At 37.2% G+C, this 20,121-nt stretch overlaps 1 protein-coding gene across 5 annotated transcripts in view; it reads right to left on the bottom strand.

The window, feature by feature from the left end:
* usp34 (ubiquitin specific peptidase 34) overlaps nucleotides 1–20,121 on the bottom strand; it is a 371,687-nt gene that overhangs the window by 230,713 nt on the left and 120,853 nt on the right. For all 5 annotated transcript variants that reach the window (XM_043696074.1, XM_043696076.1, XM_043696075.1 and 2 more), the window contains 8 exons: nucleotides 16,791–16,906; nucleotides 16,585–16,712; nucleotides 15,698–15,787; nucleotides 13,952–14,047; nucleotides 11,584–11,666; nucleotides 9,464–9,618; nucleotides 8,919–9,032; nucleotides 2,637–2,736 (listed from right to left, as the gene is read on the bottom strand). In XM_043696074.1, the coding sequence (XP_043552009.1) occupies nucleotides 2,637–2,736; nucleotides 8,919–9,032; nucleotides 9,464–9,618; nucleotides 11,584–11,666; nucleotides 13,952–14,047; nucleotides 15,698–15,787; nucleotides 16,585–16,712; nucleotides 16,791–16,906 (882 nt within the window). The remainder of the gene's footprint in view (nucleotides 1–2,636; nucleotides 2,737–8,918; nucleotides 9,033–9,463; nucleotides 9,619–11,583; nucleotides 11,667–13,951; nucleotides 14,048–15,697; nucleotides 15,788–16,584; nucleotides 16,713–16,790; nucleotides 16,907–20,121) is intronic.

A 20,121-nucleotide genomic window follows, 5' to 3' on the forward strand; every position in this document is an offset into this window, starting at 1 on the left:
GTGTTCACTAAGTGCTGTTCAATTAGAGAATCACGTCTAAAATGAGAGACTTCTGAATTTGCAAGAACAGTTAACACTCTACTTGTTGCGATCAGTCAAAGGATATGCTGTTGATGTAATCCATAGGTCTCTTGGGGTGTACAGCCTATATACCTGGCATCACAGAAACTTATACCCCTTTTTACTCATTTGTGTAATAGACAGAATCTGTTTTAGTTTGATGGTAGTGTCTGGTTATTGGAGAATACCACTCATGCCGCAATGTGAAATGGCTAGCTTCACCTATTACTCAAATTTTTGATTCACTTTCCCCCTCTTGGGCAATATGAGGTAGACCTTGTATTTCCCAAGACCAGAAATGAAGGCCTTAGGCCCATTTACAAGTTTCTGCAATAGACAGCAAGCAATAATTGAATTGGGCTAGCCATTATCCCATGGATTAGTTCTGCTGTACCCTGTTTCAGCATCAAGCTTGCAGGCTGAGAAAATGATGAGATCTCTACTTATAAGGAGTTGATAGACCAATTTTATGAATGCATGGCACTGTGATAATGCATGCGCGTATATATGGACCAGGGAAGAAAAGCTTTGAGTAGACGGTTGAAGATAACCCAATTCTGAACTGGCACATCAAGGAAAGGCAGCTAGTTTTACTATTCCATGGATGGAGAACATTAAGATGTATTAGGAAATTATTTAATGCTGCTGCAGATTCAATAAAGCAAATGTCTACGAATGAATTATACAATTGCTGAGAGATTATCGGGCCATTTCATCAAACACACATTGATTGTAGAAACTAAACAAAAATGTTAAGAGAACTGGGCCTGGGAGATCCCATGATAAAACAATATATTAGGGAATAGATGGTTTTGACATCGAAGATGAACTCAACTGCACAAGTTACTAAGTTCATAAATTCAACAGATACCAATTCAGCCAATGGCAGTGCACCTCAATTGCCACGATATAGTGAGGTGACAAAAATGTCTACAATTTCCTTGAGTAAAACATCAACAAATAGGTTAGTAATGTCAAATTAACATGTGTTCTTTCTGCCAGACTATTGGACAATGGATGGTATCGAACTGTCCTTATATGCTGAATGCCATTCAACTTTAGGAAATACTCTAATTACATCCATAATCATGTATGCATAGTTATATACATATATACTTTTCATAGTCTTTGCTAAAAATTGATGGAATTGTTCAGTGCTTATGTAGAAAATGTACTCAAGACAAGTTCTAGCTACTCATTCAGCAAAGCGACCAATTTATGTTGCAAAGCATATGTCATAGATAAGATGGGGCACAGAGGGACATCACTCGTGCACCATGAGCAGCCCAAATATATGTGGACAGAGAGCAGCACAAGGACAAATTTATTTTACAAGCCACCAGATCACTCATTAAATATATTTATCAACCATTTTTGAAAGTTGCCTCAGAACAGGGCCATGTGTTATGCTGAGCAGCAAGCCAATAGTTGTGAAGTTAGGCCCACCAGAAACAATGACATGCATTTTGTCAATACAGTTGTGCAAATTCCTTGCTTTCCGACAATTCATAATCATACAGATCTATTACATTTGGTTATGTCATTAATTGCACTGCTGAAACATTTCATTTAAACAATTCTACAGTGTGGGCATGTTTCATTTGGCTGTTGCATATTGTGCTTTCATCTTAGTACTATGTGGAGGTATAACTGGAATAAAATTAAATGTAAAAGCAGTATGAGATACCAAAAGCATAATCCTACAATAAATCTATTCAATCCCAACATGCATGAACATTTGTTCAATCATGATACTGTGTCTCACTGTCGCATTACTAACGCGTGGAAAATGAACATTGGCACAATTTTGGGTCACATACAAGCTCAGAAATTGTATGGACACCTTACCTGTTCTTGGCAGGATCAAACTATGCTGCTGATATGCTGAGTTTTGTCTCTATTGTACATCTGTCTCAGATGTATAAATCATCACCTATACTACACAACTTGAGTATTGATTTAAAAAAAACAGGCTACCAAAGCTTGGGACATAACAGTCCCTGGTGCATTCTCCATGGTAACGCCTTGTCCAGTATCTACCTGTCAACTTACCAACACCTTTTTCTCCATTTAAAATTTGGAATTCTTGCAATTATGACAATGACTGCAAGTGCAACATTTTAATAGTGTTTCTCTTTTTGTTAATAATACTTGTTTATTTTGGTGAAGCACATTATACATATTAGATAAGTTCAGTAATGGAGCAAGAACAGCAGTTTTTTTTTAAAACATTAGAAACTGTTGACAAAGTGTTAGAAACAATAACTAAATGATTCAAACAGAGTGAGAGTTTGCATTCATAGGTTCCAGTGTCCACTCCACAGTGGAACATATCACATCATGGAAAGATTGACCAAACCTACAACAACCAAACAGGAAGTTAAATTACATGTAGCAAAAATTATTGTTCTTACAGTAAGGTAAGTTCTTACAGTAAATTGAAATTCACTGGCCTGATACAAATAAAAATTCAAATTTTGTAACTGCATCACAATTGTTTTTAAATCTACATTTTATTTCAGAAAATCAACTAGTATCAGTTCTAAACCTATTAAGACTGAAGAAAAGTTACTTGCCATTAATATAATATGAATTGATGTACTGGATAGCTGCTCGACTAACATCAGCTGTTTGGGCCCTTAGAGCAATGCCCCAAAGTTGATCCATTCCGCAAAGCTGTTTTGAAACAAAGAAACACATTGTTGTGTATCCACATATCAATAAGCAGTAATACTTTATCAAATTCCATCTGCCATTGTGATTTCACTGTTCAGGTGAAAATATTTCATACATCTTATAGTCATACAGCACGGAAAGAGACACCTTCAGTCGATGCCAACCATAATCCCAAGCTAAACTAGTCCCACTCGATCCATATCTCTCCAAACATTTCTTATTTATATACTTATCTAAATGTCTTTTAAACATTGTAACATCCATCACTTCCTCTGGAAGTTCATTCCATACTGTTGGAATATTGCATGCAGTTCTGGTCTCCTTCCTATCAGGAAGATGTTGTGAAACTTGAAAGGGTTCAGAAAAGATTTACAAGGATGTTGCCAGGGTTGGAGGATTTGAGCTATAGGGAGAGGTTGAATAGGCTGGGGCTGTTTTCCCTGGAGCATCGGAGCCTGAGGGGTGACCTTATAGAGGTTTACAAAATTATGAGGGGCATGGATAGGATAAATAGGCAAAGTCTTTTCCCTGGGGTCGGAGTCCAGATCTACAGGGTATAGGTTTAGGGTGAGAGGGGAAAGATATATAAAAGAGACCTAAGGGGCAACTTTTTCACGCAGAGGGTGGTACGTGTTTGGAATGAGCTGCCAGAGGAAGTGGTGGGGGCTGGTACAATTGCAACATTTAAAAGGCTGGGTATATAAATAGGAAGGGTTTGGAGGGGTATGGGCCGGGTGCTGGCAGGTGGGACTAGATTGGGTTGGGATATCTGGTCGGCATGGACGGGTTGGACCGAAGGGTCTGTTTCTATGCTATACATCTCTTTGACTCTATAAATACTTAAAAAAAAAAATCCCCATGTCTTTTCTAAAATCTTTCTCCTCTCATCTTAAAAATATGCCCCCAATCATGAATTCCCCAACCCTAGGGAAAAGACACTTGCCATTCAATTTGTTTGTACTCATTATTTTATAAGCCTGTATAAGGTCACCTCTCAACTTTCTAGGCTCCAGTGAAAAAAGTCCCAGCCTATCCAGCATTTTCTTATAGCTCAAACCCTCCATTCCCAGCAACATCCTCATAAATCTCTTCTGAACCCTCTCCAGCTTAATAACATCCTTCCTATAACAGAGACCAGAACTGATCACAGTACTCCAGAAGAGGCCTCACCTCAACATGACATCCTACCTCCTATACTCTAAGGTATGAGCACTGAGGCAAGCATGCCAAATGGCTTCTTAACAATTCTATCTATATGTGATGCAAACTTCAAAGAAGTATGTATCTGAACCCCTGAGTTTCTCTGTTCTACAACACTGTCCAAGGACCTACTTTTAATTGTGTAAGTCTTACATTTGTTTGTTTTACCAAAACGCAATTAAAACTCCATCTGCTACGCCTCAGCCCACTTACACAATTGATCAAGATGTCTTTGTAATTTTAAGAAACCTTCTTCGCTATCTGCTACACCTCCAATTTTGGTGTCATCCACAAACTTACTAACCATGCCTCCTATATCCTCATACAAATCATTTTTATAAATGGCAAACAAAAGTGGACTCAGCACTAATCCTTGTAACACTGATGGTCACAGGACTCCAGTCCAAAAAGCAACTCTCCACCATCACAGTCTCCTGCTTTTAAGCCAAGTTGAATCAGATTGGCAAACTCACCCTGAATGTCATGTGCTCTAAGTTTAGAAATTAGTCCACCAGGTGGGATCTTGTCAAAGGCTTCACTGAAGTCCAAGTAAACAATGTCTGCCACTCTGCCCTAGTCAATCTTCTCGGTTACTTGCTCAAAAAAATTCAAGTTGGTCAGATTTGAGCTGAAGGGTTACAGAATTATCTATCTGCAACCCCTTCCCCATTTTCAGATAATGAAAAGGTGCACTGATTGTGGGCCTACATCTGTAATGCTCAACCAATAGGCAGGAAAGCAAAAGCAACCTTCGATGCAAGGTTCATACAGAACTTGAGTTTAACATATCAATATAAATAAATGAGAGTTAGTGTAAGCCAAACAGCTTTTGATAATCTCCACCGTTCAGTAAATATCTGATATCGACCTCACTTCTACTTCCCTGTCTGGATCCAGTTCAGAAAAAAAAATTTATATTGCATTTCTTATGACCACCGGGTGTCTCAAAGCACTTTATAGCCAATGAGATATTTATGGAAGTGTACTTGCTTTTGTGGTTTAGGAAACAAGGCAGTGAATTGCACACAATGTGTTATTAACCAAAGAGTGTGTGTATTTCTGTGACGTTACTGAGCGGCACATATTAACCAGGAAGCAGAGGATAACTTCTCTCCTCTTCCCACCCAAACTGGGTGTCACTAAACCAGTGGTACGACACCTTCCACTAGATTGACTAAGTAAAGATAGTAAAACGAGGAAGGTTCTAATGTTAAAAAGAGTAATAAGCATATGATTTGGCAGATTTTAGATAAAAATTTCAAAAGTAATGTGGAACATTATGGGTCTAGCAAAAATGAGGAACTTGACAAAATTATTAATAATGAAACAGCACTGGAGAACTTAATTTAGTAAAGTTAATGTTCTCTTCAAAATGTTGTGTCCACTGAATTTTTTTTCCAATCCCACAAAAAAAACATGTCGACTTACACAAGTGTTAGTTCTCAGAGCACAAAGCTGTGTAGCATCTATGTCGCCATGTGACACAAAAGGTAAACTATGCCAACACTGCCTGCTCCGATGTCTACATCCTAAGAGATGACTATAAAGACAGTGAAGACATTTGCTTTTGATCTTTCAAAGTTCTTTATATTCTAGAACATATTCTGCAAATTAAGAGGTAGCAAATTTAACCCTGTTATTCAAGAAAGGACAGAGACAGAAGTAAGTGGAAACTATTGGACAATTAGCTAACACAGTCGGAGGCAAAATGCTAGAATCTTTTATACAAGCTGCCCTGACATATACGATTAGGCACCATTTACGGAATTATAAAGCAAAATCATGTTTAATTCTGATGTAGTAACTAGTCAGCAGACACAGTGGCCGAAAGACAAAAAGGTCTGAATTCTCTCATGTAACTGCAGCACTTGGTTTTAATCTGTGATGAAATGCAAATCCTTCTAAGGCACCCCAAGGTAATGGAATTTTTAATCTTCAAATGGGTGGAAACATTTTTTTCCTTGTTTTCCTTCTACTGTGAAAGAATATGGAACAATATATTAGCATAAAGTCAAAGTACCCTCAGTATTTTAACATTCAATGCAGTTCACGTACGTAATTCAGATTGAAATACATTCTAACAACAGAACACTACTTTCCAGTTTATTTACATAGAAAAATGAAGCAAAGGACTATGGCAGTACTTTGCAAACTACTTTCCAATGTGATCCCACTTATCACTAGCATGAGGGCAATTAGGAACAGGCAACAAATGATGATCTTAATAGTGATATCCACATTCCATGAGTGAATACACATTGTAGAAAACCTGGAAACTAAAGTGACCTGAGACATCAGCAAAAACAGAACTCATGTTATCCTTCATGTAGATTTTAGTCACACTGTTCTTATTTCCTCGTGACGGAAGACTTAGTGAAGCCTCTCTCCACACACATATACACCAATCTACAAACACACAGCTCGTGGCAAACCGTACCCTGCCAGCCATCCACTCAGCAGCTCCTCATCCCAAACTCATAACTCCCAAATTAGAAGTTGACCACATTCCTAAATACCAATCCAATTCACCTCCCCATCCCCCAATTTCCAACTATAACCCAGACAGTCGCATTCTACTGTCAATCCTCTCCTGAGGATCTGAAACTTAAATAGAGGCGGAGGTAATTAGTTGTTGTCAGGAACAACCATTTAATACATATTTTTAATAACTTAGGTGGCAATAAAATGGCTACTTGATGCAAATAACATATCAAAATAGCTTCTAGGCTGCAAATTGACAATTCTGCTTAAAGCTGTGTAAAAATCATTTTTAACCCTGCTAAAGCCTAAATTGACTTGACCACAGTCTGTGTGTAGGTTTGCTCACTGACCTGGAAGGTTCACTTTCAGACGTTTTGTCATCATACTAGATAACATCTTCAGTGAGCATTTGGACGAAGCACTGCTCGTGTTTCCTGCTTTCTATTTATGTTTGGGTTTCCTTGGGTTGGTGATGTCATTTCCTGTGGTGAAGTACTTTCCTGTTTTTTTCCCCCGGGGGTGGTAAATGGGGTCCAAGTCAATGTGCTTGTTGAGAGTTCCAGTTGGAATGCTATGCGTCTAGGAATTCGCATGCGTGTCTCTATTTGGCTTGGCCGAGGATGGATGTGTTGTTCCAATCGACTGGGACAACACATCCATCCTCAGTCAAGCCAAACAGACATGCACAGGAATTCCTAGAAGCATGGCATTCCAACTGGAACTCTATCAACACACATTGACTTGGACCTCATTTATCACCCACAGGAAAAGAAAACAAGAAAATACTTCACCACAGGAAATGACATCACCAACCCAAGGAAACCCAAATATAAATAGAAAGCAGGAAACACTAGCAGTGCTTCGTCCAGAGGCTCACTGAAGATGTTACCTGGTATGGTGACAAAATGACCGAAAAAGAAGCTTCCAACTCAGTGAGCAAACCTATACCCAGAACCTCAATCTGAGCTACAAATCTCCTCAAAACTCATTGATCACAGTCTGTCTCAACAAAGATTAACAGGCAATGCTTCCTTTACAACATAGAAATAACTAGACTAGATAACACTACTGGCCATCCTAACGGACCTTCAAATCAGGTGCAAAAACTTAGTTTATGAGATAAGAATGGCTTTAGTTTTGGAAAACAAAGTTGGTCCCCAGGAAATATTTTTGGGTTGAGTAGCTGTCAATAAAATCATGCCGTTAATTAATTGGTAATCATGTACGATTATGGCCTGTACCTCTCTCAGAAAATAATGAAAATGGCTTCGTTTTAAACCATGTGCGCAGTTCCTCTGAGGAACACTGAAGTGTTTAACCTCTGTTTCTGGATGATCTGTGCCCAGCCGTGAGTAATAAAGTGTGAAGTCTTACAAAACCAAACCAATTGCTAGTGTTTGTGGACTGATTGTGGAAGAGAGAGATTCTCCCCGGGGTCCAGATGTTCACCCCCACTTTTGCTCTATCCCAGTTTGCTTGAGCACACCCTTCCACTGGGATAAATTATAGCAGCCAACGCCAAACAAACGGAAATCGAAGTATTCTGCTCCCAGCCTTGATAATGGCCATGAATCCCCAGCTGTGATTCTCTCTCGGGTTTGGCCACACTGGTGGTGGCAGCTGGCAGGGAGAGGTGGAGATAAGAGTGGAACTTAATTACCCAATAGTTGAAATCTTCCAAATGAAATTTTACATCCCTGCGAGTAGAATGGGTAAAGGGAAGCCACTGCATATTGCGCATTTCAAATACATTCAATAAGCGTCACACAAAGTCATTACAAGTTAGAAATCACATGACCAATTAGTATAGACTGAGGGTTAGCCAATGGATAGAAAATGGGAGAAAATAAACAGTTAATTTTCTGGCTGATAGGCTGCAATTACTGTTCAGCAAGGACCAGTGATTGGACTCAGCTATTTACATTCTTTTTCAATGACTTGGTGAGAGGGCTGAGTGCACCATTTTCAAGTTTGATGATGATACTACATAATGGTGAGAAAGTAAATGGAAGAGGATGCATAGAGACTGAAGGGACATAATTTTGTTCTGAATCTTCAAGTCTAAAACCAAATTGTCACGTGGGTCAACGTGGATTAATTAAACAAAGTAAACGTGAATTTGTTATAGGCAAATCTGCCTAAACAACTTTGAGGTTTTTTTTGACAGATTTGACTGATAAAGGCAATGCCACTTATGTGGTGTACATGGACATCCAAAAGACATTTGTCAAAGTACCATATAACAGACATGTGAACAAAGTTATAGCGCGTGCAATAGAAGGCACATTAGCAACTTGGATACAAAACTGGCTGCCTGACAGGAAACAAAATAGTTTTGAAATGTTGTTTTACAGACTGGAAAAGGTTTGTGTGTCAAGTATTATTATGGTGCAGACAGGCAACCATTTTACATTCAAATTCCTTTGCCCCAGTGCTTACTGGATTTATATGATCTCTGCACAGAAATTTCTCCACTATAAAAACTTTTACTTTTTTCTTACCTCAGAACTGGAGCCACCATCATAAGCACTGGTTGCAAGCCGGGCCAAATTGCATAAATGCTGGAATAGATTTAAACCAGTCATGCTGATAGTTTCTGGTTTTAACTGCGGCATCTGAAGTATATAATGCATAATTTGATAGAATGAGAAAACAGTGAAACTGGCATCTATTCAAGGCTACTGGGAGATAAGACTAAAATTAATTAGTCATAATAAATTCATAATACATCTCACACTGTCTAGATATTTACTGTAGATTAACTTCATCCATTATATACACAGATCTATTTGCATAAAGAAAAGTTTGCAGTCATTTTCTTAGATTTGAATTTACAATAAAATTACTATCCAAAGGATTTAACCTAATTGAGCTAGTACAATTTGTCCTTGTCACTGCCAACAGCAAAAACCTGCCTACCTTCCAGACTGTGCAAAGGCAGTCCTTCTAACATTTATTCTTGGCTAAAATTATTATGTTTCTAGGCAAAAAACAAAACTAGGACAGTTATGTCAAAACTGTCAAAGTATTGCAAAGTTTCACTAACCTTTTCTAAAAAAAGATGCTTATATGTTTCCATTCCCATTGCATGCTGGTCTTTACTGCGCACTTGGTTAAGGAACCAGTGCAATGCATCATCATAACATTCAGGGTCCTCCACAAGGCAATGCCACAAAATATCCACCTGATCAAGACTTAACCCTAAAGTAAATACAAGAGCTGTTACAACTGAAGATTTCTGGGCAGGGAACAGAAAAATACAAACTTTAAATCCAAACTCTGAATAGAAAGGGCAAGATTTGGAATGTTGTAAAATCAGAAAATAAACAACGGCAAAGTGGCAAGCCACCATCCAAAATGGGCATCAATAAAAGTCAGTATTTTTGGAAAAGTTAATGTTCAATACACAAGCACCACTGTTGATATAAAAAGATTATGAATGGTTGACTTGCAGGAGTTTGTTTGTACGGTTTAAAAAAATTTACACAATCTGCTGGGGGGGTATGCAATGTTACAACTTTCACATCCAGTGATGACATCAAGCATTTTCTGCCCAACTACAGATATAAGTTAGAGTTCCTTCAACTCTGCCAATAATTATGAATTAACTCCAATAAACATGTTATTTCTACATTGGAGTCTCTGAAGATGTAAGCTAATTAGTACCAAACTATGGCTTGATCAGTGCTGTGAAAAGTTCTCCTAAAAAAATACAATTACAGTTACAAAATCCAGATTCCTGCCCAGATGTGTAGACTTTGTGGGTAACCAGCTCCTTTTTAGAGTTACGTATTAATGGTAGATAAAGGTCTGGCAGTTTAACTTCCTAAGATAAATGAGGCACAGCCGACGACCTAATCTTCTACATGATCGGAGCCTAAATTCATAATCGTCCACCATACAATGTGGCTTCCTCTCAAGTGGACTCAAACTCAGGAGTTCAAATATTTTCAATCTGTTTGTACAAGGAAATTAAAATCCAAAATATGTTATATTTCAGAGTAGATAACTCAGCGTATCTTTTAAAAATATGGTCATAACTAAATGTTTAGGTTCTGCATTTCTTGTTGAGGATGAAAATAAACAGCAACTGTGTTGTGTGAGATTCAAAGTAGTTAAAGAATGCTTGAAAGGGTCAGATCATCAAACCCTGAACTATATTCAATATTTGATTCATAACTGTCCTAGAATCCTAAATGATTGATTCTGTGATCAAAGTTTACTTCCAACAAATTCAAGAACCAAGCTTTGCTAAGTCAACCTAAAATGAATAGAACCATGGTCATCCTTAATTCATGATCATGGAAATAACAAAAGGATAGCACAGGAAATAATTTTACTCAAATGTTTTACCTCAAATGTCAAACTTGAGCAGCAATTTATTCTCGAAATATTAGCAGAAAATCACTGAGCTATTTAATGAGTCAATACGTTAATTCTCGCAGCTGGATCATCAGCCAGTTCACAAATCTTTTTATGACATACTTATACCTCTGTGATTAAGTAAGAAAACAATTAGGTTTTGACAACTTGGATACCATACTTTGATATGTAGGAAACTAGAACCTGCCACTCCCAATTTATTGATGTATCCCATTGCAATGCATTTATTCAAACACTTGTTTGTTTAAAATTGTTTTTTAAAGAACACAAGTTCCCAAACTATTCAAAGGCCAAACTGTGTTTATCTGACATGATTTCTTTATCACACACCTAAGCATCATGCTCCCATTAGCTTGGTTGAGCTGAGCTTATCCAAGGATGCATTCTTGGTTCCTCTGGTCAATGCTGGTTACATTTTACAGTGCACAATGTTGGCAGAAATTCAAAACAACACCACCACCAACACAACAAAATAGGTGACAGACATTCTATGTAATGTCAAGGCAAAATGCCTTGTCCAATCAAAGTTAACTTGGCAGTCAACTGTCAGTTATCATTAACTGGTGCATTCTCCATCTCTACCAGAGTTCACTTGCCAATTAATCAGCACTCTCCTTTCACAGAGTATAAATAATACTGTTTCCCTTTACACGGATATTTCTTGTGAATTGCCCTGAATAGTGCAAGAAGAAAAGCTTTGATAAAAACGGTGTCTTTTCTTCCATTAACGATCAAGTTCTGTACTACCAAACAACAAAAATATTGCAGCAAATAAAGACTTACTAAAATGGTCTGGAGATCCGAGAGTTGAAAAAACACATGTCAGAAACTGCAGACGAACCTGCACTTCTGCGCCATGGCTGTACCTGTATTAAAATCGTTATGTGCAGAGTTAATGCTGGGAAATTGGAAGGAAAATGCTGATTTTGTTTATCATGCTTTTTTTTTTAAGATTTCTATATTCAAGGCTTTGCAGACATTCTGGAATGATAGCATGCACCAATTTTAATTCAGTACTCCACATGCACAATACATAATAACATCATAATATATGTTATATCAGATGAACGTTTCGACAAATGATGATTTACTTCGTGATTTTATTCATTCACACATTGTCAGGCTCCCAAGTATTAGCAATGCATAATTCAGAAAACACCAGCTTCTTGAGACATAGTCAGGTAGATTGACATACACTTCTAATTAACATTCACAGATGTTCTGGAATTTCACAGTCTTGAAAAATCAGAATATTGGTTTTGAGTGAACTGGGACGTGAAGGGAACATTACGTCTGATGCTTGGCTCATTTATTTACGGTTTTTAAAAAAACCCCAAACAGTAAGCTATGGTAAAACAAAACATTAATTGGAGAAATATTAAGTGAGGACTGCCTGTCATAAAAATCAAATCCATGAAAACCGACTTTCAGCAGATGAGAAACACAATACAGTATATTACATAGTGTAGTACATTCAAACACAAATCCTATTTTATCAAACTCAATATAAATTTCATTTAAATTTCCTTTCAAATCTGTTCAGTTTTTTCTCTTTAAAAGAATTTTGAGAACCCAATAGACTCTATACAGACCTAAAAAGCATTTTAAGATATACTAATGTATCCTGGAAACTGTGCACAGTGCCCATTCTCACCTGAAACTATATATTGCAACCTAACAAGATCAATTATTTCAAAACAAAGAAGAATGACATGCTTTATTCTACACAGCATCAATCATTTAAGTTCAATGATGAAGGAAGAGAAAGGCACTTCATGACTGCTCATTACAAATTTGGCAAAAATGGAGAACTAATCACTGTTCACAACACAATTTGAATATTGAAAATTGAATACTTTTCAATTCAGAAGGCTAAATGGATGAACATTACAGCAATGTGCAATGTTGGTTCCAAACTTCCTCCACTTGAGAGAAACAAGCAATGTAATAAAACTGAATAGCCCTCCCAGTTTGTTGCTTTGGTGATACAATAAAATGGATGAATGCCGAGTTTTCCTAAAAACTGGATCTGTTGCTTAGTTAATGCTGGGTTGTACTACAGAAATCCCATTTTGTAGCCTGAAATTAACCAATAACAACTTAAAAATAGAACATTTTTGCAGCCTCAGGAAGAATTGTTTAGGCACTTAATCTGGATTGCAGATCCATGTACAGGTGGTGGTAAATGTCACGTGTAATGGATCAGATCAAATCCCCTCAAAATATATTAAAAAGATACTTTAGACTTTAATTTTTTTTCTTTTAAAGGTAAGTGTACAGCCTTTTGTTCCAGATGCAACCACACCGTTTCTCACCGCGCGCCCCCCTCCCCGTAGCCAGAAATTAATCTGTCTGCTTATGAGGCAAAATTCCAACAGATATAGATTCCACCCCAATATGTGCAATCAATCTGATTTCCTCATTATTATTATGCCTCAAAAGCACAAAACGTAGCAAAGAAATATGAAGACATGATATATAAAACATCCATTTAGAGTACAAGACGTTTCACTGCCTCCATTCAATTTACCTACAATGGCCAAACAAAATTATACATTAAACTTAAAATACATTCTTCATAAAGGTGAATGTGCCTTGACACAAGAATCACTGTTTACATTCTCTCAGAACATTCCTTCTGTGTACAATTACAAATCACGCAAAATCCTTGATATCTAAAAGGGATAGGAGCATGGAGTTCCTACGGATAGCACAAAAACATGGACAGTGCTATAATAGAAATTCTCTATCTACCACAAAGGACTGCAACATCAGGACCTGTAAAGTGGGAAAAAATATCGGGTCTGTGACCAAGCACGCTAGTATGCAGATCCACGAATAGCAAATTAAAGTATCAAAAGGAAAGAGTGTACTTTGATATACCTTACATTTGGAGAATAAGTTTAAATTAATCTTGTAGCTAAGAATTGAAATTTTAAATAGTTTGAGAACTTAGTACTTATATAAAGTTAATCTCTGAAGAAGTGAAATGCACAACTTATACTTCTTTGAAACTTCGAAAAATAACTGTTCAATATACTTAGTTTAACATTTGACTGTATGCATTTTAACACAGATTAAACTAATCAAATGCTGAAATCGATGTTGATGTTCAAAAATATTCAAAAAGATGATCAGCAGACATACTTACAACAAATGTTTATGGACTCCTTCTCTAACTGCTTGAATGTAGTGTATTAGATTGTCAAAGAAAAGTTTCATCATGCTTAGTTCCTTTTCTGCCCACCTATATAATAAAAAGTTGATTATATATTCATTATCCACAAGTGGATGGCAATTTTATTTCTACTGCGGTGTGTATTACACTATAACTATTTGAGGACAAGTTAGCACATCTTTTACTCATATCAAAAATTAATTTTACAAATATATATCTATAAAGCCTTTATCTAACACTCCATAAACTTATGTGAACTGCAAACAACTTGGTTCTTTTGTCCCTAACACCATTCATTTCCATCTACTTACAATGTAGAACCTTTTACTTACATAATTATAAAATATAATTGTCTTCATCTGAGTCAACTGCAAATCACCTTTGATCACCATCTTCTGGCACCAGCTCACTTATCTGTCCTACGTTACTAAAATGCTATTTTATTGTAGATGTCTGCTCAGATTTTTTTGATTGCAATACACGTTAAAACAAAATATGAAATTTACTACCTTGCCCTCACAAAACATGCACTTCAAACTTCTTGTGATTTGTCTGACTGACTCTCTACATGAAATATTGTTATTGCACAGAGCATAGAGAAACTCCAAAAGGTGGAGAATGAACAGAAATTTTCAATATGCATAGATATATACAATGTAAAAGAAAATGAAAATAGCTACTTTAGTTAATTACCATTTTTTCCCCCGTACCTTTAGTGTTATTACACTGCCCTTAACAATTGGTTATTAATTGGAAATATAAATGGTGCATAAAGGGAAAAGTTACATGGGTGTTTTGGGGGGGGGGGGGGGGGTGGAGAAAGAGAGAAGCATAGAGGCTGATGGAGCAGACTCTTTGGACTGAATGGCCTACTTCTGCTCCTATAATCTTTTGGTCTGATACACATGCCACATTTTGGAAATGTGACAACTCGGATGCCACACTTCAGATATGCTTTTCTTAAAAAAGGTTGTGAGGTGATATAACACTGAGTAGATATGAAACTTTATAATATCGATAGACTCCTGCAACCAACAAATTCACTAACCTTATCTGGTCTTATGTTAAAACTGTCAATCCCTTTAAATTCCTCGACGTGGCACAGCCTCCTCCTTACTCCCTCTTGTGGCCTGTGCCCACAGCTCCTTAACCCAACCCCAGTAAACTTCAACACCAACATCTTCACTTGCAGCCTGCTCTGCCAAATTCCAAGCTTCTTGCAGCTTCTTCATTTAGGCTCCAAAACATTCACACACTCCAATTTCAGCTCCCAATCATCTTGCAGCCTCTGTCTCCACATCACACCATAACTCCCAGCAAAATAACTGGCCACTTCCCTTGGAAAAAGGCAATAGCCACGAGTGTCAGAAAAGGCCTCAGCATTTAACAAAAAGCAGTTCCGGTCCTTCCAGTAACTCCTTCACTTCTACTTCTTCCCAACCGCTCAGATTATAGCCTTTGGATACATCATTAAACGCAAAATGTTCTCATGGTTCAAGTGTTGTAAGAGCACTACTGAAATCTAGCAGGAAACATTTTTCTTTGCCAACATTAAAAACCCTTGCTGGATTTCTGAACAGATATCAACATAAGTGGGAGATGTATCAAGATGTTATGTAAATATAAAAAATGTGTCTTCTTTATATTAGCAATTTGTAAGTAAACTGAAGTATTTAACTTGAAAAATCGCAATGTATTGTACAATTGTGGGTTACTTACATAGTTATCCAATGCGTATCATAACTGCTTCCAAATTGTTGAAAAGTGCCAAATAGTTTTGGCAAAAGACGGAGTGAAACTACCACAGATCTAAATAAAGATAATTGGACAGGATTAATATTAAATAATTATTTAATTTTGGATGTCAAATAATCATACTGAGCAAACTTTCTTTAAACTATACCAAAATATCTTGTAAGAACAATTTCTAAAGTTATCAATTTTATTACATTTTCATTCTAAATTTGTGACATATGATTACCTAGTTTTAATGTTGTGGTTCTGTTCGCCAAGCTGGAAATTTGTGTTGCAGGCGTTCGTCCCCTGTCTAGGTGACATCCTCAGTGTTTGGGAGCCTCCTGTGAAGCGCTTCTGTGATCTTTCCTCCGCCATTTGTAGTGGTTTGAATCTGCCACTTTCGGTTTCAGTTCCAGCTGTCCGTTGCAGTGGTCGGTATATTGGGTCCAGGTCAATGTGCTTTTTGATCGGTATATTGGGTCCAGGTCAATGTGCTTTTTGATTGACCTGGACCCAATATACCGACCACTGCAACGGACAGCTGGAACTGACAACCGGAAGTGGCAGATTCAAACCACTACAAATGGCGGAGGAAAGATCACAGAAGCGCTTCACAGGAGGCTCCCAAACACTGAGGATGTCACCTAGACAGGGGACAAACTTCTGCAACACAAATTCCCAGCTCGGCGAACAGAACCACAACAACAACAACCTGAGCTACAAATCTTCTCACAAACTTTGAACACCTAGTTTTAATTTCAATCAAGTAAGTGATGACATCTTAAGAATCATGTACTCACTACATATTTAGAATGTACAGTATATCAACTTCATCTTGTACTGGGAAATATCATACTTTTATTTCTTACCTATCATTTGCCAGATTTTCTAAACAACCTTCAATAAATCTCATTCTAATCTGCCGATCAGTAAACCAGCATACAAGGGAGCACAGCAGTTTCTCAGCTTCATTTATCAACCCCTCTGAGAGATGAACCTACACAGACAAACAGAAAAGTAACCAAAAGCACTCCATTCAAACAATTCCAAATTGTTATTATGAAGGTAAACATACCGCGTCTTCATCTTGCACCAGGTCCCAAAGAAGAGTATTACCCTTTTTGCAAACATTATCTAAATTGATGTCTGTGACTGCATTTGAGTTGTATTGATGCTTATGAACACTAGGAGCTGAGGAAAGAAGGTACAATATTCAAATATCAAAATAAAATGCATACTCAGGAATAGAGAAATTATTTACTTAAGACTCAACAATTTTCCTCCTGCATTTACAATTCTCTACATTTTTCTATTGATCCAAACTCATTGTATGTATAAAAGGCAGTTTTCCAAATCTTTCACAGCATATGTGGTTTTGCCTTTATACTAACTTCCTCATGATCGCACAAAGGAGCCCACCTTTTCTTCCCCAACAGAAGATGTTATATTTTCATTACAGTCTGGAATAGTACGACAAGAATTATGTATACCAACAGATCATCAACAAGTAATATTAATTACCTAAACAAGGTCAACTGATTTGCTCTTAATTCCAGTATCACAAGTAATAAATGAGAAAAATAAAATCATAACAGTTACTTCAGTATAATTCCAGTTACAGTTTTCATCAAATGTCTTTCTAAACTTTAGAGAATAATCTCCCCACTAACATAGTGCCATATTAGTGTTAAGTTATTTAACTTCATATACTAGCCAATACGTTGAAGTCCTGAAAGGAAAATTTTCATTCAAATGATAGTGTAATTTTTATCTATCCCTTCCCAAACAGGCAAAATTAAGTGGGGTAATAGAGTCAATAAAAGATGAAATCAGTACATTTGAATAAGTGGATTTTAAATCCAAAAGGCAAGATATAGTACCAGTTTGACTTAAACAAAAACAGAAAGAGACAGCAAACATTGATGGGATGTGTTTTCAGGCTGCCAAGCAGTGGTGGTAATGTAGGACACAGTATACATCAAAAGAAATTATAGGTGCATGTAACAAAAGTAATCATGGAGACGTCAAGCTACATGTAAGCTGGCCATACCTATCTAATGCTAGTACTGTGGAAGAATTCCTGGAAGACATTTTTGCTAGGAAGGTAGTTTGCTAGAATAATAAGTTGAACTACCAGTTACAGAATGGCTACTTTCTATATTGTGCAATGGGAAAAGGCTAATAATCATACTGCAAAAAAGCCTACAGATAAGTAGTGAGCACAAGGTGAGCTTGCGAGTGATGTAGTTAAATCTGAAACTAGGGTCTCAAATGTGAACAAGGGAATTCACTAAGGTATAAGATGTAAATATTGATCTGGTATATTGGGAAACTTCATTAAAAATGTACAATGGTACATAGATATTGGTGAGCATTTAAAGTATTAATACATGGTTCACAAAAAAAAGTCCATTCCTTCAAGGCACAAAAACCTAGCAGGTGTGGTGACCCAACCATGGCTGCCAAAAGAAGTTAAAAATCACATTTGATCAAAAAAGGTTTCCTCTAATAATACTGAAAACAAAATAATTGGAAGAATTTTAGAATTCCACAAAGTGGAAATTGATAAATGAAAGTGAAATAGAATGTTGAAAGTAAACTAGAGAAAAACAAAGATGGACTGTAAAAGCTTAAGTACATAAAATGAAAAATGTTAGAATAGACAAATATAGGTCCACCAGAGGCAGAGACAGGAAAGTTCATAATGGGGAATCAGGAAATAGCAGAGAACCTAAACAAATACAACAATTCTGTCTTCACAGAGGAAGACATTCCTTCAAGGAATACTAGAGAACTAAGGGACTAATGAGAATAAAAAGTGAAATAAATGAGTATTGGAAAAAAGGTGCCACTGGAGAAATTAGTAGGAATGAAAGTTGATAAATCCCCTGAATGTAATGGTCTATATTCCAAAGTGTTGAAAAAGGTGGCTGATGTGACCCCATGATTTAATAAAGGAAGAAGAGAGAATTAGGGGAGATATAGGCCTCTTAGCTTGACATAATCAGTAGGGAAAATGCCAGAATCCATAATATAAGATGTGTAACTGGACGCTTATAAAATAATGGCAGGATTGGGCAGACTGCATTCACTGAAAGGACAATCATTTTTGACAGGCCTGACAGAGGTTTTTAGAATGAAGGACTGATAAGGTGGAACCATTAGTTATGGTGCTCAGTATTTGGATTTTCATAAGGCCTTCAATCATGGTTCCACACAGTAAGTTATTACACAAAATTACAACATATGGGATTGCAACTAAAATACTGACATTGAGAACTGTTTAACAAACAAAGTAGAAAGTAGAGAGTGGAAATAAACAGCTCACACTCTGCTTGACAGGCTATGGCAAGCTGTGTACAACATCATTTAGGCCCCAGCTGTTCAAAACTTGGGTGTGGAGGATAATATTTTCAAATATGCTGACGACTGAAAACCAGGTGCAAATGAGAGTTGAGAGGAGGAAGCAAAGAGGATTCAAGGCGATTTAAATACAATGACTGAGCAAAACAACATATAGAAAAATGTGAAGTTATTCACTTTGGTATACAGAACAGAAATGCAGCCTATTTCTTAAAAGGTATCCCAAAGGGATCTGGATGTGCATAATCATTAGTTACTGAAAGCAAACATGCAGGTCCAGTAAGCAATTAGCAAGGCAAATATCATTTTAGCTTTTAATCACAAGATGACTTGAGTACTGGAGTAAAAATGTCTTAGTGCAATTGTATAAAGCCTTTGTGAAACCAGAGTGGGCAAGGACTGATACACTTACCATAGGGGGAGTGCATCAAAGTTATACCGTACAGATACCTGAGATGGCAGGATTGTCCTGTGGAGGTAGGAGACAGAGGATGTTGGTGGAGGGTTGCTTTTCAGACTGGAGGTCTGTGACCAGCAGTGTGCCATAAGGATTGGTGCTGGATCCACTGCTTGTTGTCATTTATACAAACGATTTGGTTGTGAACATAGGAGGTATGATTAGCAAGTTTGGAGATGACACCAAAATTGGAGATGTAGTGGACAGCTAAGAAAGTTTTCTCAAAACACAATGGAACTTTGATTAAGTGGGCCAAGGAGTGGCAGATGGAGTTTAATTCAGATAAATGTGAGATGTTGCATTTTGGTAAGGCAAATCAGGGCAGGGCTTACACATTTAATGACAAGGTCCTGAAAATTGTTACTGAACAAAGAGACCTTGGGGTGCAGGTTCATAGTTGTTGAAAGTGAAGTTGCAGATAGATAGGATAGTGAAGGCAGCATTTGGTAGACTTGCCTTTACTGGTCAGTGCATTGAGTGTAGGATATCATGTTGTGGCTAGACAGGTCATTGGTTAGGTCACTTTTGGTCATTGCGTTCAATTCTGGTCTTCCTGCTTAGGAAAGATGTTGTTAAACTTCAGAGG

Source organism: Chiloscyllium plagiosum, chromosome 9 (genome assembly GCF_004010195.1).
Source record: "Chiloscyllium plagiosum isolate BGI_BamShark_2017 chromosome 9, ASM401019v2, whole genome shotgun sequence".
NCBI lineage: Eukaryota > Metazoa > Chordata > Chondrichthyes > Orectolobiformes > Hemiscylliidae > Chiloscyllium > Chiloscyllium plagiosum.